This window comes from Anneissia japonica, unplaced genomic scaffold (assembly GCF_011630105.1).
Source record: "Anneissia japonica isolate Jap-2015-1 unplaced genomic scaffold, ASM1163010v1 scaffold1511_len2985839_cov193, whole genome shotgun sequence".
NCBI classification, from domain to species: Eukaryota; Metazoa; Echinodermata; class Crinoidea; order Comatulida; family Comatulidae; genus Anneissia; species Anneissia japonica.
Window position 1 is genome coordinate 1,355,906 of NW_022685291.1, and position 24,149 is coordinate 1,380,054.

At 33.8% G+C, this 24,149-nt stretch overlaps 1 protein-coding gene across 6 annotated transcripts; it reads right to left on the minus strand.

The window, feature by feature from the left end:
* Positions 1-3,535: 3,535 nt before the first annotated feature.
* LOC117110328 lies at positions 3,536-22,608 on the minus strand. Of its 6 annotated transcripts, none has more exons than XM_033253007.1 (19): positions 22,522-22,608; positions 19,100-19,184; positions 17,998-18,207; positions 17,165-17,285; positions 13,587-13,750; positions 12,426-12,555; positions 11,477-11,625; positions 10,792-10,924; positions 10,312-10,501; positions 10,042-10,187; positions 9,160-9,369; positions 8,322-8,539; positions 7,972-8,203; positions 7,540-7,813; positions 7,039-7,301; positions 6,499-6,730; positions 6,199-6,305; positions 5,020-5,196; positions 3,536-4,796 (listed from the first exon to the last, which is right to left on the minus strand). In XM_033253007.1, exons 1-19 carry the CDS (start codon positions 22,562-22,564, stop codon positions 4,323-4,325), a joined length of 3,558 nt encoding a protein of 1,185 aa, XP_033108898.1. In that variant the 5' UTR covers positions 22,565-22,608; the 3' UTR covers positions 3,536-4,322. The 6 variants fall into 6 exon arrangements, with proteins under 6 accessions (XP_033108898.1, XP_033108913.1, XP_033108937.1 ...); XM_033253022.1 differs by having other exon boundaries at positions 19,070-19,184; positions 22,522-22,584; XM_033253046.1 differs by lacking the exon at positions 22,522-22,608 and adding an exon at positions 20,055-20,205.
* Positions 22,609-24,149: the final 1,541 nt, after the last annotated feature.

The window sequence follows — 24,149 nt, forward strand, 5'->3', positions numbered from 1 at the left end:
TATATATATATATATATATATATATATATATGAATCAAAAGAATATAGGAAACGAATTCCATGTATAGAATTCAGAAACACTTTATTGGATAAAAATAATAACAATATTATATATGTATACATATATATACTGTATATATACATATATATATATATATATACATATATAGACGTCTTTACGTCTATACATATATATCAATCTTTATTTATTTTATTTATTTAATTTGATATTTATTAGTTAATATATTTTATTTAATGGTATTATATGTGGTATTAAATGGTATGCACGGACCACGCCTATACACAATTCAGCACAATGAAGCTGCGAGTTATGGGTTACTCTCCTGCTTTTACCTTTATCTTTTATATACTGTATAAACACATGGTGCGGAGAGACAATGATGCACACATTAAATACTATGTTTAAGCGGCAGATAAAGTACACGGTACCGTAGCGTATGGTAATATAGAAGGAGACAGAACGATGAAAAGTTGATAAGTCATAATGAGAAAACAGTTTAAATAAATATGTTCTTAAAAACAAGTAGCAAAAGAATAATATAAAAGGTGTTCATATTGTAAAATCGCGAAAATAAAGGGCCACAAAAATAAAGGGCCACAAAAATAAAGGGCCACGAAAATAAAGGGCTTTACAGTATCAACAATGCATTCGTATTATACCCGTGTACGTGTGTTGTTAAGTATACAACCTGCCTATAAACGTCCACCACTCAATTACTGAGGCGTGACAATTTTGGTAAATAGTACATAGCTGGCTGGAAACCCCCTTCAAAATACGTGTGGGGGATAGGGAGGTGTCCCCTGTCTCTCCCATGATCTGTGCCCATGATTTTCACAGAGCACTATTCCATATATTGGCTACTAAAGTCAATTTTATTGTATGTATTGTATTGTGTATTGTTAGTGAACCGGCAAAGTAAAGAAAATATTGACAGCACTTAAATTCACCATGGCGATTGTAAGCAGTCGCCCATCACCTACTCGTTCGTCTGCCTGAAATTCGAATGCTTTCAAAGCATTCTTTCAAAACCATTGAGTTATTACATCATATTACAGTAGACCCCTCCCCTTCTTAAGACACCCCTATTCAAGGGACACCCAGTAGAACGAGGGGAAATATATCTTTTAACACTACGGCCAATCTCTATTGCGAAGACACCCTTAATATTAAAGGAACAAGGACGATTTTTCTGATTGTGCCAAATGGTCAATCAATACATGTTTAACTTAAGAAGACACTTTTTATAGTTTCAAGTGTCAACAAAAAACCCACAGTAGTCTCAAATTAAGGAAAATTCATTCAAATATACTGTATATGTTGACACCTTTAGAGAAATAAACGTAACATCAAACCTGCACTTTTTCCTCTTAATCTTTATAATGCCACTTCATCATATCAGACACTTGAACATTTTGTGCTGTTTATGTGGATTTTTATGTGCTTAACTGTTAAAAAAAAAAATTATTTCTTGTAATCTTTTTTTATGGAGAAATCTGATATAAAATAGAATTGAATTTAATTGGTATAGACTTAGTGCATGTGATACTTTAGAATATGAAATGATATCTTAAACGGAAATGATGCAAATGATAATTATAATAATGATATATATTATACATCAAATATTTATTAATATTTTAAATAATGCAATTAACAGATTCTTTCCTATAAAAAGATTGCGAATTAAAGCAAATAAACTACAATCTCCTTGGATTACAGAGGAAATAGCAAAGGCTATTACTCACAAAAATAGTTTATATAAAAGGTATAACCAAACAAAAAGCCCTGAAAATAAAAAGAAATATACTAATTTATAGAAACAAATTAACCACAATTATTCGAAATCGTAAAAAACAATATTACTCTAAAATGCTTAAACAAAAAACAAATAACATGAAAAAACCTGGACAATATTGAACGAAGTAATAGGTAGAAAAAAGAATACCAATTTACCTTCTGAAGTGACATCGGGTACAGAAGTGTTGTCTAATATGCAATGGCTCGTGTATACAATGGCTCGTGTGCACTATAAAGAACCCTGTACATCCTTCGAGACGAGTAGGGGGATACCCCGGTGTACTGGAACAGACAGCCCCTGTGGTGGACGACGAGAGTTGCTGGTACCGGGTTACCGGGTAGCACAGACACGAAGGGACCCTTAGGGGCGAAGAAAGTCATTGATCGAGTCACTAGTCCACATTTCAAGCGCCCTGAGCATCTTACATTAGATGGATTTGTGCGCTATATAAAACTACACTATTATTATTATTATTATTATTTATTAATAATAAAGATAAAGACTAAGCATTTAATTCCTTTTTTGTTGATATTGGACAAAAATTAAAAACAAAATTTGATAACCAAAACATTCCAAATAACTCATACCGTATTTTTTTTAAAGGAAATTCTCATCCTCAATGTTTTTTAAACCAGTCACTGAATATGGAACTGGCGTTTATATCAAAAATACTAAGAACACAACTCCTGGCCATGATGATATTAGTGCTAAAATTATGAAAGCAGCTTCCCAAGTCATATAAAAACCTCTAACACATATTATCAATACCTATTTATCATCTGGATGTGTTCCAATTGGTCTTAAGATTGCAAAAGTCATCCCAGTATTTAAAAAGGGAGATACAACCGATATAAATAATTATAGGCCAATTTCCATTATACCATTTTCTCTAAAATATTTGAGCGAATTGACTACGATCAAACACTTTGTTATCTCTCGAAATTTAATATCCTAAGCTCAGCACAGTAGACAAAATCATTCAACTAGCCATGCCTTACTCCAATCCATTGAAAAGATTACTAATGCAATTGACAATAAAGAGGTTACTCTAGGCGTTTTTCCTGACTTATCAAAAGCGTTTGATACCATCGATAATGATTGTTAAATAAGATGAGGTTCTATATAAGAGGAATCCCACTAAAATGGGTTTCAGATTATTTAACAAATAGACAGCAATATACATCTGTTGGTAATAAAGTCTCAAATAAAAAAGTTATCAATACTGGAGTTCCTCAAGGATCCATATTGGGACCCCTTATTGTTTTTATTTTTTATCAATGATATTAACCTTGCTTGTAAACATATTGATATGATAATGTATGCTGATGATACAAGCGTGTTTTATAGTCATAGTAATGTCCAACAAGCATATGTTATGATGAACCATGAATTATCGATACTTTATAATTGGTTTACTGTTATAAGCTTATGCTAAATATAAACAAATCAAAATATATTTCGGAATAATTTAACTGATAAATTAAAAGAGTTAGATTCAATAAGCAAATTTAAAAAGCAATTGTCTCAGTATCTTATAGAAAAATATAAAAATAAATGTTAACTTTGATAGGTCTATATATATATTTTTGTTATTTCTTGATGTTGTTATACTCTTAATAATTTTGTATTATGTGTTTATATGTATTAATTTTTCTTTTTTTTTTGCAGGGTTACATATTTAAAGCATTTTTCTTGCTTATTTTGTAACCTATTCCTTTATCTGCTACCAATGTATTTCTTTTGCTGATAATTGTATTGTTTTGATATTGGAATAAAGTTAATTGAAATTGAATAATAAATACAATCTTGTCAATTTTGACCATTAACCATGGGGATTTCTTGTGCTGTGTATTTTCATAGGATTCTATTCTATACCACACAGCCTGTACCCTGATTTCTAAGTCGTTACTCTATTCATACTATTCGATCTTGTGCATCCAATAGAAAGCTCAATATAAAAAAAAAAGAATATTTGGTAATTAACATTGCACTCAAATTATTAACAATAACGGGAATATATATAACTTTTATTGTTTTAATTAAATTTCTGTTGATTTCATATCATAAATGAATTGTTTTTGCATTGCAAATTATTGTTATAAATTAGTAATAATTCAACTTTAACTCATTCTTAGGTCAAATAAAATGAAATAATTAAAGAATTCATGTCATCATTGTGCAAAAACATGCCTGAAACCCCTATTTAAGGGGACAATTTACGTTTTTTGTTGGTGTATAAAGAAATAGATAAATAATAATAACAGTCCTCGAACAGGAACATGATGTTGTAATCATATCAATCAAAGCACTTCAACGATAAGTTCCTTATCTTCAGTTCAGTATAAAAAAATCTCTCGCGGTATTCGAACCTGCAGGCTCTCGCTGTCAATGTGAGTATCATAAAATTAGAACTCTAAGAGTGTGAGAGAAAGTGTCTGGGGTTAGATCTTGATGTATAGGCCTACCATAAGAACTTCGTGGTTTAATAGTCATTGTTTAGTGTTACAATATACAACATGCTTTTGATTTCGCCTTTGGCTTCTCAAGTTCTGGTGAAGGGGAATCTGCTTTACTTTCTTGTGGAGGAGGGTCCTGTTTGGGTTTTTCTGTAGGAGCCGGGTCCTTTGGCTTAGGTTCGCCTTGATTGGATATTGCTGGTGTTTGATCGGGCGTTTTCTTGACTTCATGTTCGTCCTTTTTCTCCGCCGGCAAAGAAGCTTCTGGCTGCGCATGCTCACTGATCTTCTCTACTAGTTCATCAAATTTTCCATCATCAAAATTTTTCTGACTCGACTCTTTAGTGAAGTCGATGTAGAGAAGTTGAGTAAACGTCATACTCATTGGCCCTTCTGGTGGCCAGGTCATTTGCTGGAGGAGTATTGGAATGATTGGTCGACGTAGAGCATCTGATAGGCTAACCTCACGGCGGCAGTTTGCTGACAAAGAATATTTTGGCGTAACGCATGAAATGACTACCTATGAATAAAATAAATATATCAAGTAGCATATTAATTCATTCACTTTTTATAATTTAATTTCAGAGAGAATCCACCGTACAAGTCCCGTCTTTAGTGTTAACTGAATTCTGTCTCACTAATTTATAGACCGATTCAAGGTTTTACAATCATTTTCATTTTTTTTTCTTACAATAGTTTATGTTAATATTGGACCATGTCCACGCATATGTGTTAATACATACCTTCGCTTTACGAAGACCTTTGTCGATTTTACTATACAAAGGATCTCCCCCTCCCATCTGCTTAATGTCCAGCCAGCACGAATATCCCAGATCTGTTAACCGCTGGTAAAGTTTCTTAATCTGTGGTTGATGGTCCCATTGGTAGGAGATGAATACATCCGCGTCAGTATCCACTGGCTGTGACAAATACAACGAAACAATAATGTAATAGTGATTCAAAAAATCTACAATTAAAACGAATGAAATACACAAAAGCAGTATAATAAATCATCTGGAATAACTCATTACTTTTTATTTTTGTATGAATTATAATTCTACATTAATAATAATAAGAATAATGATTATCATTATACAAATCCAATTTTCTTTTTATTTAAAAATACGAAATAATACGAAATATTTTTGTATAATTATAATTCTGCAGTAATAATAATAATAATAATAATAATAATAATAATGATAATAATAATAATAATGATTATCATTATACAATTCCAATTTTCTTTTTATTTAAAAATATAATATATGGATATTGCAAGATGAACAGATTTTTCTGCATGAAATAAGTGGGATTTCAAGATAGAGGAAAGACCACATGGATCCACCTGAAGAACTGGGAAAGGCAAGTGAGTACTGTATTATTGTTCTTTTCGTGAGTCATTGTGCTCTTTCCTAGATTCATCCAAAGACACCCATTATCTCCTATGCAAATACTTCAATTCGTTTATCCTTCACGTGACTGACTAATTTGATTATTTATTGTATTCATTTACTGTAACAATCATCACAATTTCCTTTATGACAATAAAATAATATCGTATCTTAACTTCCATGTGTACTCCCCTCATCGTATACACAATGAATGTTGACGTCAGAAGCGGATCCAGAGATGTCCAAAAGGGGGAGGGGGCGAAATTTGGGCCGATCGAACAACACTGTCTTAGGGAGTCCAGGGGCATGCCCCCGCGAAATTTTCGTGTTGTAGACGCCCGAAAATAGCATTTGAGGCGTTCTGGGCTATTATTATTTTTCTTTTTCCTCCCTTTTTTCTTTTTTTTCTTATTTTTTTTTACATCCCCCGCCCCATCATGGGCCGCCCCCTCTAAATCCGCCCCTGGACGTCGACATAACGGTATTCAAATAACAACTATCATTCGTCTGACCGTGTATTTTACTCACCGCTTGAGAGTCTTCCACTTTCTTTTCTACATTTGCCGTCTCCTCGCCTGCTGCTCGTTTAATTTCTTGTGATGGCGCTTCGACAGATGGCACCCAACTTTTGTATTCTGAAAAAAATGTACGTTCGTAAATAAACTTAAAAATATAAAGTATTGCTGTAAAACGTAAGTTTATAGAAACGCACTCGCAGATTGATGTAGCACTAATACTGCACATACATGCAAAATATCACATGAAAAGGTAGTAGACCTCACAGTATGTAATATCTATATGTGAAATTTAAATTTCTATTACACTCACCATCAGTAATTTTAGTCGGGTCAGGAGCAGCATAATAGCTAACTTGACCTAACAACTCCGAAAATTTGCTGTCTGGCCAAAATTTCTCCCCCCGAACATATTCCTCTTTGGTAAAAAATTGAATGTAAAGGAGTTGAGCAAAAAGCATGCTCATTGGTCCTTCTGGAGGCCAGGCCGTTTGCTCAATAAGAATTGGTATGATTGGCTTATTTAGAAGATTTGCCAAATTCACCTGTAAACAAAGTAAAACAAAAAGGTAAATATTCTCAATAAAAAAAATATCAATTAAAATAAATATAGTTTGACAATATATGATACAAATTTAAAATATCTTATAGGCACTATATTGCAATAATCAATTTAAATTTTGGGCTACTAAGTCTTAAAATACTGAACATTTTTCTATCCTAATTTTGGTTATTAATTTTAGAAAAATATTTTATTGAGAATGATGTAATACTCTACACGAAAAGAAAATGTATTAAACCTAACATTTGAATTAAGTCAGTGTTCTTCATTTATCACAAACTGTTATTTTACCTCTTTGTTGCAGTTTTCTGACTTTGAGTATTTTTCAGTTGTCATACACAGAACCACTTTAGCAGCCCTCATTCCTTGATTGATCTTCGCGTAGAGGTTATCCCCTCCGCCCATCTGACCAATGTCCATCCAGCAATCGAATCCTGCCATCTCCAGATGATCTCGAATAGCTTTTACCTCTGGTTGGTGATCCCACTGATAGCTGATAAAGACCTTTGGTGGTTTCTCTGAGATATCAGGTCCTGATTTTGGAACCATTGCATCTATGAAAAGTTTAAATGACACCATATAATTATAGTACGACAAACATTATTTTCTATTACAGACTCAATAATTCAAATAAATGTTTAAATGAAGCATACCTATGTTTTACCTTAATAGGTTTTTGTTGTTGTTGCTGTTCTTGAAATATAAATGATAGAGTAGACGATGTATTGCGTATCACTAATTACTTATGTCTACTGACAAGCTATCTACTACCGTAACATTACGTTGGGCTACCTGCTTGTTCTAAGGATTCTTCAATAATTTTCACAGCCTCTGTTTGTCCCATATCTTCCAAGGCCGTGAGTATAGCGTAGGTTGCGTCACTACTTTTATGCGTCGTGTACCATTCAGCTAGGATCGCCATAGTTGGATCTGGCGACAACGCCCAGTTACGAATGTCCTCGCCAGAGTATCCCAGTCGAATTGCCAGAAATCTCCAATCGTAATCACCTTCAGGATTTAGAAGTTTTGAAACATCCCGTGACCATTTGGGTGCATTAGTAATAGTCTATAAATACATTCATAATCGTTATAATTACTAGATACAATATATGAATGCAATATCCTAGTGACACTGACTGGCAATCTGTTGTCAATATTTTAGCTTGCATTACATAATCTTAATTCAATATACTAAGTTTAATAACCTGATAATCATTAACCTACCTTGTGATCAATCTCATCAACTTTTACAACTGTCTCATCCACAACTTCTTCCAGTTCCTCTAACTTCTGCCCTTGAGTAGCGACATCATTTTGAACAGCTGTTATTTCCTCTCCCTGTTTATCAACTTTCTCAGTGACTTCAGTTACGTTTTTCTCTGTTGTTGTTACCCGGGAGTCCAAGTTGTCAATGTCATCCCTCTGCTCGGTAATATCTTCATGCAGTGCTTCGAGACTAGTAGCATCAATAAAAAATATCTTTATAAAGCTGATACACATTTGTAAATGTTTGTTGTTAACCTAGCTAGACATAAAATTGAGACATTCGGTACTGTTGCGCCCTTGTTACTTACGTGCGTCCCTCCATGAAGTCGATGAGTGCCACCACCATGTCTCCTACTCCCATCTGTGGACTGTCTTTCATGGCTTCTATCTCCTTTCTGTACTCCGATAAACATTCTGGATACTTGTGCCCTATTCTCTTCATTTCCATCATAACCACAGACTGGTAAACCACTTGTACTGTCTGGAGCTGTTCGGCTAGAATTTTCATAATTTTCTTTGCCTTTCCCTATTAAATTTATATAAAATTTATGAATTATAGTCATACTGTTAAAACAAAAGTACTTTAAATAAGAACAAATTTTCTACATCAAACATATAAAAAGATAACGTTACTAGCTTTTACATTTACATTCGGCCTGCATACAATACACATATTTCATGGCAAACCTATGCACTAATTTGTGGACAAAGAATAGATTGTTGCTTTTCAGAATCTTGTGGATAACATAGTGAATCAAGGATTTCTAACTAAAGTCGAAAGTCCGTATATATAGGAGTTTGCTTTTTAGCGAGATAAACTTGGCGGCTTAGTATTTTCTAACATTTTGACCATCCGAAAGGAAAAGATTATCCGAAGGTCAGAGGTCTTAATTAATCTTATAAAAGGCCTACAGTTTAGGGCAAACTAAATATTTGTCTGTCTATAATGTTTAGTGTTATTCTACTGTTTACTATCGGAGTGGTAGCCTACCTTTATATTATAGTTTGCTTGACTCCTAATACTTACATCGGCGTAGCCTAACTGCGGCTTCCATAAATAAGGTAAACGATTACCATGCAAAATGATGATGTACGATGCAGGAAAATGATGGTGTTATCATGCAATTTAAAAATAATAAGGCCTACCTTGTCAATTGTTCCTACGCTGGCGATTATTTTATCCACGTGATAAACAGCCATCGGTTGTTCCACTAAGATTTCATTCAGAATATCGACTTTATCGACAAACTTCTCTGGATACTTTGCTGCAACCTCGCCAAGGACCATTAGAACTTGGAACTGAAGGTTTGGATCGTTTAAATCCTCCATTAAAACGTCCAGATGGGGTAAAAATACCTGAAGTGGGAACAAAGTATGCAGTAATAATTTTTGCAATGTTTTATGTTTACATTTTTCTATGTAAAAGAAAAATTACAATATTAATTGAAATGTAATTTATTCATTAATAAATCCTACAAACTAAGCTGTCAATATAAATACGGTAATACATGTATAGACAATCCAATACATATACCTAATGTAATAAATAATTAATGGGAACCAATTCACAGTGCTAGCTTTAGAATAGTACTTTTTATACGCCAAAAATCAAGAGAAATTGACATTCTTCTTCTTTGATCTGTAAAACCGCATAGTGACTAGATCACGAACAATCGGATCTACTGATAGTCCCCATGAAAGAAAAGTTACACGTACACAGCAGAACATACACGTACACAGCAGTATACAGCGGGACATATTTTAAGTCCAATAGAAAAGAAATATGATCAATAGTAGGTAGGGCAGGTACTATTAATAAAAGTTATTTCAGGTGCACTAATTAGCTTAGTCAAGGCACAGTGTAGGACGTTTGTTTTAGAGGTTGTGCGATAAAAAGAATCGTCAATGGATAATGGGAAGATGGACCCAGGCTTCGTTTTTATTGTATCAACTATAATTACTACCCTTTAGCGATTGACAAATTCTCTGTATAAAACACCTTTTTGTAAACAATTTTTACCGTCTTACCTGTGGTTCAGACTTAGAAATATCGTCTAGTAACATATAAACATAACCTTTCTTGCTAGAGTCCATATCGCCTAAACTTTCTATGATGATGTCAATTTTCTTTATAATCTTTTCTGGACACTTTGCATACAGAGGTTTTAGAGCCACTGAAAAAAAACCGGTTTTGTAGTGTGAACGGCTACTTCGGTACTTTATGTGATTAAGTATAAAATGTCATTAGCTATCTTTCAACTTGTATATTTTGTAAGATAAAAACTCGTTTTTCCCTACTTCCTATATAATCCATGTCATCATCATTGATGAACACGTCCACTACATCATCTGCGCACGGTACAAGAGCATCAATCTTCTGATACATCGTTGCTATAACACCTGACGCAAGGGATTTCAGCAACTCAATATCTGATTTCAATAGTCGCATTATCCCCGGGACGAATTCACTCATGTCTATCGAAGTAGCCTAAAATTATTTAAAATTGGTTCAGAAGGGAAAAAAAATCATATTTTTTTATTTACGATAATCTACTAGGCTTGATGAATAAGATGCTTGGCTTCTGAATGTCAGGTGAGGGTAAAATCCTGTACAAACATTTCATAATTTGTGTCTCTCAAAAAATTCAAATCATTCACACGGTACTTAGTGCTAGAGTATCAAGTGTTCCATTTCTTCATTTCTTTAGATGAATCATTTCAATACATGGGCTATTAGGTTTACAATAGTAGATGGTTAAAACAATTATATGTATGTACCTTAGAAATTATGAAGCTGCTTAATATTGTGGTTGCAATCGAACCCCAACCCGTGAGTGGCTGGCCGTCCAGTTCCTTCGTCAATGTGTTATTCCATATTGAGACAACGTGCTTCATATATTTATCTACAGGACTATAAATTATAAACAATGTATCATTCGTTATTATAACATCGATTCGCCTAGAATTCCGGTCAGTAGGCTATCTCGGTAATGATAAAGAAGGTTAGGGTTGACAACAGCTAGAAACATTCACCATTACCTAGATATCGTACGTACCGGACCTGCTAGCCACAGCCATAACTAAATAGTAATAAATAAATATTACCAAGTTATGTATTTAGACCATTTATTAGCAAACTAATCTATTTTTTGATTTGCGTAATACTTCGTGTAATTTGATACCATTTTCATTTTTTTTTGTCCCATTAATTTTGTTTCATTGCACCTAATACAATGTTTGTACTCCTTGAAAGAAGATGCTATGTTTAAAAGAAAGGCAGATATAACTTTTTGTTTTAGGATTTAGGCATATTATAAAATGAAAGTGGCCATGGAGGGGAAAAATATTTACATTAGTTGAGAGATAAAATGTTCTCTTGATTAGTATGTTCCCCTGACCCACATAGGGAGTTTGTTTCCGGCTTAACCTAGATAAACACCTGAAATTTTATAATATATCTTACCAGTTTGATTTAAATGCAATTTCTAATGATTTTTCCGAGGGTTTGTGTTGAAAGTGATCATCTTCGCTCGATAAGACCTCATCAATTTGCCTGTACCAGTCATCAAGTGCCTTAAATAACTCCGGTATCAGTTCTTTAGCTTTAGCACCCTATACGGATTAGATATTTTAAGTTATTCTTTTAGCAGTCTTCAACTACTTACGTCTTCGGTTTTTAATGCATATAATCTTTATGGATCCATCATATTTTGTTTCCATTACTATTATATATACATATATATATATCGGACATCCACCATATTTTATATTATTCTTATCATTCTGACCTGAGTTGTTTTTACTGTATGTTTTTTTTTTTGTATTACCACTTTATATGCGCTCATTTTCACTAAGGTTTTTTATCATTACGTAATAGGTATTTCGGATTTCTGCCACATTAATTTGAATAATAGGCCTTATGGATTTATCACATATTATATATTGTATTATATCGATAGTCTCCGTTTTCATCACTTTTATATTCTTATCATTCTAACCTGAGTTGTTTTTACTGTTTATTTTCTTATATTAACATTCTCAATCAACCACCGCGTTGCCTATTATTTAATGTTATACTATATTAAAGTATCAGTGCTTATATAGTAGTTGGCGGAGTAGTATTGGTCTAGTAGTAGTAGCAGTAGCAGCAGCAGCAGCAGCAGTAGTAGTAGTAGTAGTAGTAGTAGTAGTAGTAGTAGTAGTAGTGGTAGTAGTAGTAGTAGTAGTAGTAGTGGTAGTAGTAATATTAGTAGCAGTAGCAGTAGCAGTAGTAGTAATAGTAGTAATAGTAGTAGCAACAACAGCAGCCACAGTAGCATTAAGACATTTTAAAATCATCTTAACACATGTAAATAAATAAAAGAGCGCAGCTATTTAACTAAATAAAACCACGGACAAACTTGATGGCATACTTCAACATTAAAATCCCAGTCATCTGTTAGTCCTTCAACAATCTTAATCTGGACGGTGGTGGCTCCCTTCAAACATTTTATTAGCAAATCCAGGAGATGCGTTCCAACCTTCTTTGTTATCTTATCTCTCCTATTAAAACAGGATATTAAACATTATCAATTAAATTATTAAATAGATTCTTCTGTTTTAATTGACGGATTTGATTTCACGTGGTATAAATTACACCATCGCATGATAATCAAACCCATTTTTTGTGTTTATGTCACCTCGGAACTAGACACACTAGCTATGTTCTCACACGGCAGCTAACGGTTAGCAGGATTCGGATCCTGATAACCGTTAGCTGCCGTGTGTCCATACAAGAAGATTCCGATCCGGATACCAAGAATTATGATGATCGAATCACTGGCCAATAACAAACTGGAAAATTTAAACGCGTACGTGTGATTGGTTGATGATAGAAACGCGCTTAACTTGCTAACCGATAGCGCTTGCTAACCGTTAGCAGTATCTGGATATCGCTAACGCTAACGGTGAGAGCTAACCGATCGGGCGTTCTCACACACGTGATACTATGGCTCTCGTGAGAACCAGGCTTATGTTTTCGTCTAGAAGTTAACGCTGTAAGATCGAGTAAATTCGGTATGCAGGAATGATGGGATCAGTCATGATAAAAATGATTATAAGACCTGTCCTAGAAAGTTCACTAAAAAGTCACTACGGTAAACAACACCACACATTTCCTGATAACCGAATTCACATGTGGATACGTTACTGTATTAGTAGGCATAATACTTGTACAGTAACGCAGTATAGGGCATAGACACACGCTCTCACTGGGAGCCTATGTTTAACGTAAGCCTAGGCCTACAGTAGTCCTGGCCATTTTCAATTTGTTCTATTCATTAAACGCCTCCAACTAATACAATGCTTTGATTCGTTGAAATTAGAACTAACTTTGTTTTTCTTACAATCTCAAACGACAGAAATCTATTTCACCAAACAAATAATGGACGCTTTTTTCGTCCAATAGAAAGAATGTTCGTTGAGAGATGCTCGTTCTATTAAACTCGGTTCGCCTCGTTGAATGAAACATTACCCAATATTCATTAACATTTATTCCAAGCATTATCCTTCTGACAAAGAGTAGGTCTACTTACTGAAACGCTTCTACCATTTTATCTACACAGTTCATGATTTTTTCAGCCGAATCACTTTTTTCTGGATGGTCTTTGCCGTTCCAATCCTCGTCTCGTTTCGAAACTCTTATCTCCGGTGGTTCGACGAATGTTTCAACTAGCATAATAGCTTCCGCAGTTTGGTCCTATAATACCACGTTGAGTACAATAATAATAATAAAAATAATAATAATAATAATAATAATATTAATAATAATAATAATAATATTAATGATAATAATAATAATAATAATAATAATAATAGTAATAATATAACAATAAAAATAATAAAAATAATATTAATATTATTAAGAGTAATGGAGTAATAATAATATTAGCTATATTAAAACAATAATAATAACAATAATAATAAACAATAACAATAACAATAATAATAATAATAATAATAATAATAATAATAATAATAATAATAATAATAATAAAGAACAATAATTATGGAACGGTCACACAACCAGTAAGGTAGTCAGTTCAGTGAATATTGTGATAACAGTGAAAGCTCAAAACTAAGACTCTGAAATGTAACATTTTTACTATCAATTAACGGTGACGATGACGATGGCGATGATGATAAAAGTAATAATAATGTTATCGTATAATATAGTAATCTATCTAAATCTAATTAAGCAAAATAAAATTCCGACAAATTTATTGACTAAAACAAATATATGTTTTCATAATAATGGGCCTTTTCTTTAAGGCGTGTCCCTAGGACATTGGTGTGAAGGTCCACAAAATGACACTAATTTCAAACTATGTCATACTCAATGTGGCTTTTGTTTTCTATGGCATGTTATAAAACAAATGTATACGAGATGCAAAATTATTGGACGTATTTTATATGAAATATAAGTGAAGTATAAATTGTCTAATATGATGTAGCGTCGAAATGTCAATGATTCAGTTTATATTAAATAAGTGAAATTGTTTGCATCTCAATACTGAAACCTGAATATAGTACATCTAGGAGATAATGTACAGCATAGAAATACTGAGGTATCGTTACATACATAGACCTATTATGTATGTGTATATATGTATGGAATGTGTACTTGTATGTGTATATTGTATGTATGTGTATGGGCTGTCTCTTATACACATCTAGATGTGTATAAGAGACAGTTGTGATGCCGGGTAGTCAACCTTGCCCTTATGTCTCCTAGTTGCTCGATTGATAGCCCAGTTTGGATAACCACATCTGTTCAGAGCTTGATCGATGTGTAAGCATTCATAATTGTTGTCTTCCTCCTTCGTGACGAGTGAGTTGGCTCTATGATAAAGTGTATTGATGACCCCTAATTTATGTTGAAGAGGGTGATTAGAGTTAAAGTTAAGGTATTGATCAGTGTTTGTCGGTTTCCTGTAGATTTTGATATTAATACTACCATCATTCTGTATTACTGTAAGCGTGTCAAGAAAAGCCAGCGAACGGTTGACCTCGCCCTCTGTTGTGAATTTAATATCCCGGTCCAATGAATTCAAATGATCAGTAAATTCTTGAGCATGAGCTTTCTTCAGTTTAGTATGTGTGTCATCAACATATCTGTACAACCAAATTGGGGGATGAAGGGCAGTCTTAATAGCCAGTTGTTCCATATTTTCCATGTAAAGATTGCATACGATGGGGGATACCGGTGATCCCATAGCCGCTCCACGGATTTGCTGGTAAAACGTGCCATTGTATACGAAATACGTGCACCTCAGGCATACCTCCAAGAGCTTAATACGTAATCTGTTGTGGTGTAACGGTGGTCCTATTACTAAGAGTAGGGTCGTTTTGCAGTCTGGTGTGAATGATTTCCAACGATTTATCCACTGGAACTGACGTAAAGAGTATCACCAAAGGACAAGAGCCAAAAGAAAGACATCACAGGTGCCATCTACCACATCCCATGCCAAGGCAAAACCACTTCCGGCAAATGTAAGGATTCTTACATTGTGGAATCAGAAAGAACTCTGAAAACACGTTTCTTGGAACATCGTAGACCGAGTTCAACTTCATCGGAAATCTCTCAACATATACACATTGAATCACCTGGACATCATGTGGACCTGGCACAGGTCAACATTCTTGACAGGGAACCAAGACACTTTGAAAGAGGTTATCAAAGAGGCAATTTATATCCGTGTGAACAAACCAACACTAAACCGAGACGGACACAAACTGCCAAAGATCTACGATCCGATTTTGGAGTCACGTGTTCGTAAGATCACGTACCCGAAATCGGTGTAGCCTTCAAGTCATATTCCAGTCATTGTGCTGAGGAAGACCGTGGCGTTACGGTCGAAAATTTCACGGTAATGAAATTTGTTTGTGTTGTGATCAAAAGTTTAAACGTTTAGTATATTCAAACACCAACACAGATGAGCTATTTTTCGAGAATATTAATAATAATAATATTAATAATAATAATAATAATAATAATAATATAACAATAAAAATAATAAAAATAATAAAAATAATATTAATATTATTAAGAGTAATGGAGTAATAATAATATTAGCTATATTAAAACAATAATAATAACAATAACAATAATAATAAATAATATCAATAACAATAATAATAATAATAATAATAATAATAATAATAATAACAATAACAATAACAATAACAATAACAATAACAATAATAATAATAATAATAATAATAATAATAATAATAATAATAATAATAAAAATAAGGAACAATAATTATGGAACGGTCACACAACCAGTAAGGTAGTCAGTTCAGTGAATGTTGTGAAAACAGTGAAAGCTCAAAACCAAGACTCTGAAAGGTAACATTTTTACTATCAATTAACGGTGACGATGACGATGGCGATGATGATAAAAGTAATAATAATGTTAACGTATAATATAGTAATCCATCTAAATCTAATTAAGCAAAATAAAATTCCGACAAATTTAATGACCAAAACAAATATATGTTTTCATAATAATGGGCCTTTCCTTTAAGGCGTGTCCCTAGGACATTGGTGTGAAGGTCCACAAAATGACACTAATTTTAAACTATGCCATACTCAATGTGGCTTTTGTTTTCTATGGCATGTTATAAAACAAATGTATACGAGATGCAAAATTATTGGACGTATTTTATATGAAATATAAGTGAAGTATAAATTGTCTAATATGATGTAGCGTCGAAATGTCAATGATTCAGTTTATATTAAATAAGTGAAATTGTTTGCATCTCAATACTGAAACCTGAATATAGTACATCTAGGAGATAATGTACAGCATAGAAATACTGAGGTATCGTTACATACATAGACCTATTATGTATGTGTATATATGTATGGAATGTGTACTTGTATGTGTATATTGTATGTATGTGTATGGGTGTTCATTTCAATTCACGGTACCTCAGTCTTTCAGTATATTTACAAAGAATGTTCATCAGCTTACAAAACATACGCAAAATCATGATGCTTGTGGACAACCATGACAACTATAAGGACCAGTATCCTGCAATGTGCGCTCATGTGCCAGAAAAAAAGTACTACAAGAAACAGGATTTAGGAATTTAGGACCAAGCTTACCTTCCAGTTTACAATGCTTCGTTCTCGCAGAATATCATTTATGCTGCGATAGTACCTCGTCATCTTTCTTTTTGCCAAAGCAACCGCAAGTTTGGCCATGACTCCAGACTTTTTACTTTTACTGCGTTTCGTGTTAAAAAAGAAAACCCCAGAGTTATACTATAAAAATTATGTTACCTTTAATGTGCAGTAATAACTTAAAGATGTCTGCATGAATGCTTGTCTTTGCTTGGTTAGTGCAAATCGGTCTGTAGACCAGACCAACAAGGCCTAATGCTTTAATGTTTACTCTGTACGTCTAATGGACGGAATTTTATTGATATGTCTTTGATTGCGATTAAGGACTTCTTAAATTACTGTTATTAATTAAAAATAATGCATAATGTTTTAAGGGCTAGCATTTAAGTTTCAATGAAGACGGCTTATACTTTTAATTCCAAGCCCCATAATACATCTGTCTCTTTGTGGAGCAGGAAATCTTGCCCATACTCAGTACCGCATGATTATAAATCTACGAAAAATTTACCGATAGCAAAAGCTGGGGTGGAATGCATTGGTGACATGGTGTTTTTAAGGGATTTTCATTAATTTACATATGCTTATGCATAATTGCATAACTGTCCGATTTTGAAAATAATTAAATTTAGATTTTGTACTAATAGTTGGTCGTAATTGACTAGGCCTAATGTTTATTATACTGCATGTCACAAATTCCAATAAACAATTTGCAATAGCAGATAATGTACGATTGAAAACAAAACATTTTAAACGGTGACCCGAACCAATCATAGTACAAGTATGTAGTTCAATTGATATTAATTTTCACAACTAACCATTTTTCAGCTGCTGGTGCAACATGGTCTTCAACAACATCTGCTATTATGTTCAGATTTTTTTCGTTCACATCTTCCTCCTCGTCGAACTCGTCCACTGCCGTAATCAGCTTCTTTATATAAGAATCAATTTTTTCAGGTGATTCCTCAATTTTTTTAACCAACTCTTCAACCTCGGATCGTTTCATTGTAAATGTTATGTTTTTTTCCCTGTGAAGTCAAATTATCACCATGACATTAGGTGAAAACTGCTGGGGAAAGTTATAAGCTATATTAAAACCGAACGACTAGCTTCAATATGTAATTAATTAACGGCTATGTTCTCACACGGCGGCTAACGGTTAGCAGGATCCGGATCCTGCTAACCGTTAGCTGCCGTGCGTCCATGCGAGAAAATACCGATCCGGATACCAACAATTATGATGATCGAATCACTGGCCAATAAGAAACTGGAAATTGTAAACGCGTACGTGTGATTGGTTGATGATAGAAACGCCCTCAACTTGCTAACCGTTAGCGCTTGCTAACCGTTAGCGTATCCGGATACCGCTAACGGTTAGCGCTAACCGATCGGGCGCTCTCACGCAGGTGCTAACGGTTATCGCTAACGGTTAGCTCCCGATCCGGATACTAGGGCTCTCGTGAGAACCAGGCTATAGTCACATTCTGTTTTTACTGTGAAGCATTAATCATGCCCCTCCTCTACGTAATTAAGCTTTCTTGATATTTTCTTTTTTCTCATAATCGATGTTAACAAGGAAACTTTATATAATATAGAAATGTTGGGGTGGGTTATCATTTGTGCTGGTAAATTTAGTGAGTACAACTCCATGATGTTAGAAACAACTGGCTGCTTAATCACTTAAATTAAAAAAACTTCAGAATAATTAAGGTCAATAGAGGTCAGAATGTCCAATACACGCTTAGCTTTATGGATTAATGTATTTGCACAAAGAATTGTACAATGTCGACTATATACAAATGAAATAAACTGATAGTATAGATAATTGATTGAACTAGACTAGACAATATGAACCTATGTATTGTACAGAAAGAAAAATTGTATTCGAACCTTATATATGGGTAAACGGTGTAAGCTTACTTAGTTCCTACTATTCCAAGGGCGTTCGGTTGGTCGGTAGACTTAATGTAGTAGATGTTGCCGGATGATTCTATTAAATCCTTTCCTGTTGAAAAGAAACCATGCGGAATTAATAATTACCGGAACAGTATTTCTGTTCAGCTAAGTTTAAAGAAGCGTTTGCTATACGTAGGCTACACCCATTACTTAATAATAGGCTGAAAGCTTCAAAGGAGCTTTCTTTGTTTTTGTAGGTAGCTTTGATCAGTAGGGTAAGAATGCTTTGATCTTTAGTTTATTCATAGCTATGTCACCTATTAGGGGTAATGTTTTGATTGGTCAAACACTTTTGGTACTTGTGCAAATAAGCTTGCAAATATGGATAATTTTTCATTCCTGATGATGTCGAAACATGTCGAAATATTGAATCCCGACACGATGGCGTGCATTTCGATACTTGGAGTATGTATTATACTATTATCTTTTCAGCTCTGTGTGGTATTACGTCAAGTACTGCAAGAATGGCTTCATCCAAAAATAAATAATTATTCTTTTTAGGATGTCAGTACCCAATATTGTAAGATATACCTGACTCGTATGGTATATATTTCTATTCTATATACTGTATTGCATAAAGAAAAAAATAAAACTTCAGATCTGTTTCAGTTTTTTGACTCAGTCCCAGTCACTGGTATTATAATATTATATTATATTATATTATATTATATTATATGTGTGTATTTAGTAATAACAATGTAACATGCGATAATCGTTTTAATTTTAGTCTCGGCCTTTATTAATCGTAACTCTAGTGTGATTTGTTGTACACAGTTGCTATGGTAGTCTAAAGCAAAGTGCATCGTCATGTATCCGTGAGTGAATAATACACCCACCATTATATAAACAATCACTGCTGTTAATAATTATGTAACGAGTTACTATATTATAATAATTAATACTTAATGAACTTACCAACCTTAACGTTACATTACCCAATAGGCCTATAAATGTGCCATCAAAACCGCAGTGAAATCAACGAATTATATTCCAGGTAGTTGTTATTCACAGTCGCACATTCCATTGACTACTCTCAGTCAATTTATTGTATGCATTGTGTATTGTAATAGAACCGGTGAATCTAAAGAATAGATTGTAAGCACGTGACTTAAGCATTGCCTACTATTTATAGTGATTGTAATCCGTCGTCCGGCACCTAATTTAATTCGTGCGCATAGAATATATTTGCATTCAAAAGCTATTATTATCTTATGTATAGATCATATTATTAATAATAATATTGACTCTAGTTTGGTCCTTTTTACTTCTTAAAATATATTCAAATTAATAATTATTAGCAATTATTTTAATTATTTTATTTATTTTTCTTGTTTGAACATAGCTAAGATAGAATTGAAAATCCATAAATAAAGATTACACTATGATGTCGAAATCATTTACAACCAATGAATCAGATAACTTGAGTGTCAGCAATAATGTCGCTTTCAATTTCTGTAATCACATGGTCCTCTTTTATATTTAGACATGTAAGAATAATACTGTACAGGCCTAATTTATTTACGATACAGCAATTGAAATTTCTGCCAGAATTTCCATGTGATGTATGCTGTCATCTAGTTTTACTTTCAAGAAAAACAAAATGTTTTCCTAATCCTTTTTAGGTTTTTGTTTTGATTTGGCCGCAATTGTCTTTCATTTTCTTTAAATATATTTTTGCATGATGTATCCCGCAAAACACCTTTTAGACAGATAATAACAAAGTACATAGTTAAGATACAATTGTCCTTTAAAACTATGATTTTATATATTATAAACAGACTGTAGGCCTACTCAAGACTCAAGAGGCTTGTTCCATTTTTTGGAAGGTTGAGCTATGCCTCTCATAGCTTCTGAAATGACGTCACATGAATGGATTTGAATGTTACTTTTCTAGTTTATCCATATTTCCAGTAGTTCCGCTTTACTAAAAAAAATAAATGAATAGGAATTTGATTCATATAAAAGACGACGTCACATAAGTAAAATTAATACCTTACATCTTGTATTTTCGTATAATAATTCAAAAATCAATTATTTATTTTATTTCACATTTATGAATCTGTATTATTTCATATAATTATTTATTAATATGCATTATTTAATTTATTATTCATTGATAAATCCGATGAAAATTATGACGATTAATGTTATGAAAAAGGGTGTGGAGCAGCATGTAAAGCGTTGGCCTTATAACCGAAAGGTCGGGGGTTCAATGCCGATGCTTGTCACACTGATTGTGTACTTTAAGACACTTTATCTGCATTCGCTTCTCTTCATCCAGGATTATATATAATATTTATAACGATTCGTAATAAAATTAGTAGTGCTGCTTAAACTAGGAATACTCCTAGGGAGCGGGGGAGGTTGCACGTTGTGATGATTGGTTCTGTATCAAAAGACCAGGGAAAAAGCGCCTTGAGTAGTTTTCTGGATATGTGTGCTATCCTATTAAACTGAAAAAAAGTGTATGACGATGAAGTTGATGATAATGATACTAATATTATATGCATCTACTAATAACATTACCAAAGTGGGATGTATTGTTCATAGCGCTTGGCGATAACTTTATTAGATGTAGTGGCTACATTAAAACAGCCTGACGTGGGACCTTACAATTTCCGAAGGTGGATGGGTTTGCAGGGCCTGGTCAGTAGCAAATGTTGGATTTTAGGGGCAAAGAACCGCGTTTTAACTGTTCTGAGAGGTCTCAGAACAAATTAAGAATTTTCATCTTGATCCGACAAGTCGTGGTCGATGGGGCTTGAGTGTAATAAATAATAATAATCATACACATTTTAAAGCGCCTATTAACGCAAAAAAAAACACACAAAAAAAACTGGTCTGTTTTCAGTTCGAAGAGGGGTCGCATAGACTTGGTCTGGGGGTAGGGTGTTACTCCTATGCAATGCTGTAGCCGGGAATTTCAAACAGTGTGGGACAATATCAGGGTGGACCTGCACTTTACGCGTAAATTTTAATAATGTGGACCGATTTTCATAAAAGTTGTCACATTTTATGCAAAAATATGAATAATGTGGACCCATTTTCTTAAAAAATTACCCATTTTCAACAAAGTTTGAGAAATCTGGACCCATTTTAAAAATATGAACCCATTATTTGTGGACCCCATAGAAAAATTGTGTGGGACTGTCTCAACTGTCCCAATAGCTGGCTACGGTAATTGCTCCCATGCCTCCCATTGAAACGCTACTTGCGATGCTCTCTATATTGATTGCAATGTGTGTAGGTCCTACCCGCTGCATATAGAAAATCGCTACAGGCCTACATTATATACATTAATAATTGCACCTCTAATTTCAACGTTATATTATCCAATATGACATGGCATATGATCAAAATTACAGTAAAATCAAGGAATTACAGACCTGAGTAATATTGTTTCCACAGAGCGCCATATCCCACTGACATAAACAGGGGTCAATGTTGTATGCATTGTGTATTATCAGTGATAGAACGAATCTATAGCAAATATTGACAGCACCATGGTAATATTGCCAAATATTACCATGGTGATTATAAGCAGTCACCAGGCTGTTAATCGAAGAGCAATTCATGCGTATGATATTCGTTCTCAGACCAATAAAGCTACGCAGGCTCAGGTTTCAATAAATTTTCCTAGTCCAGCCAGGCATTCAGTGGCGGATTTAAGAGAGGTGGGGCAGTGGGCAGCCAGTCAGGCCACCCTAAACTTTTGAAATCGAAAAAAGATTGAGAAAGAAAGAAAATTCTCCTCAAATTTTGAGTGCAATTTCCGGCCATCTAGAGGTGCCATAATCAAATGGTGGGGCTGAGGTAGTATAGACCTCCATCTGTGAAAGTCTATTTCTGGGCCCTCTCAGTTTCAAATTTCTGGATCCGCCAATGGCATTTGTGTTTTATGTTTTACTTCTATTTAAATTAATAATTAATAATTTTATTCATGCAAAATATCATAAGTGCCTTGTTGTAACCTCTAAGCTGTAGAATTTATATTTGTACATATTTTTGTTGTTGTGTTTTGTTGTATTTTATTGTGTCTGGCCTTTGAGGGGTAAACCACGTTGGAGGTTGGAGTGAATAGGATTCCAAATTAAATAATTAAAACATGTATCCGCCCGTGAGAAGGTGGGTAGAAGTAGCAAGTCTGCAGCTTAGCAGCCAAATTTGTTAAGCGCCCCACCCCTGTTTCTGACGACTATATTGGTTTCGAATTCATTTCTACATAAGCCTATAGCTTATAGCTTGTATACATTTATAACTTGTATGTAGAAAATACTTTACAATTCAATTCTTTTATTTATATTTGCTATGTACATATGTATAAATATCGCTTGCATACAAATATACGAAAGTACACGCAAAGTTTTTAGCATATTTTGTGTTGCATATCCTATATACTGGTAGGCCTATAAAGTTTTTTCTTCAACATATACTTCATATTATGAGTGAAGGGGCGTCATTTGAAAAATATGTAACTGCAATTTAAATATTTTTAGATTCGATTGGATTTATTCAGTGTGAACACAAGGAATAGCCCACGAACATTTAAAGGACTTAATTCCAGTGTTGGGGTCATGCGATGTACACCGGGAGACAATCTCATACTACACTTTTGGTTTTGATAAAAACTACAAGTAGGCCTAGTAAAATAAGTAGGCCTACTACAGATCCGCATACTATGATCAAGTCATTATTTGCTGCATAATCCCTGGTAAAAGAAAATGTGATGCTTTTATTGGCATTTATCCAGATGGTACACTGACTTTGCATCTTATATTAGCACCTAGTGTTCAGTTTGAAGTTCTAAAATCCCCAGAATTGTTGCATCTCTAATAATATTGAACATTTATTGAAGTGGCGTCACGGGCTTATTGTTGAAGAAACAATTGTATTTAGAAATACGTGGAATGTCCTCACAAGGTAATGTTTAAAGAGTTTCCAACATCATACGGTATTTTAGTTATTGTTATAGGCCTACTTACATAAGGTTAGATGCTTAAAGGTACAACAGAGC

What these genes read in the sequence shown, in the direction of transcription:
- LOC117110328 (XM_033253007.1), bottom strand. Translation starts at nt 22,564, where the DNA reads ATGTCAGTGGGATATGGCGCTCTGTGGAAACAATATTACTCAG. An exon ending in GTGGAAACAATATTACTCAG is followed by an intron (nt 19,185 to 22,521) that starts GTCTGTAATTCC and finishes TCTTTTCAACAG; the next exon opens with GAAAGGATTTAATAGAATCA. An exon ending in GCACCAGCAGCTGAAAAATG is followed by an intron (nt 17,286 to 17,997) that starts GTTAGTTGTGAA and finishes CACGAAACGCAG; the next exon opens with TAAAAGTAAAAAGTCTGGAG.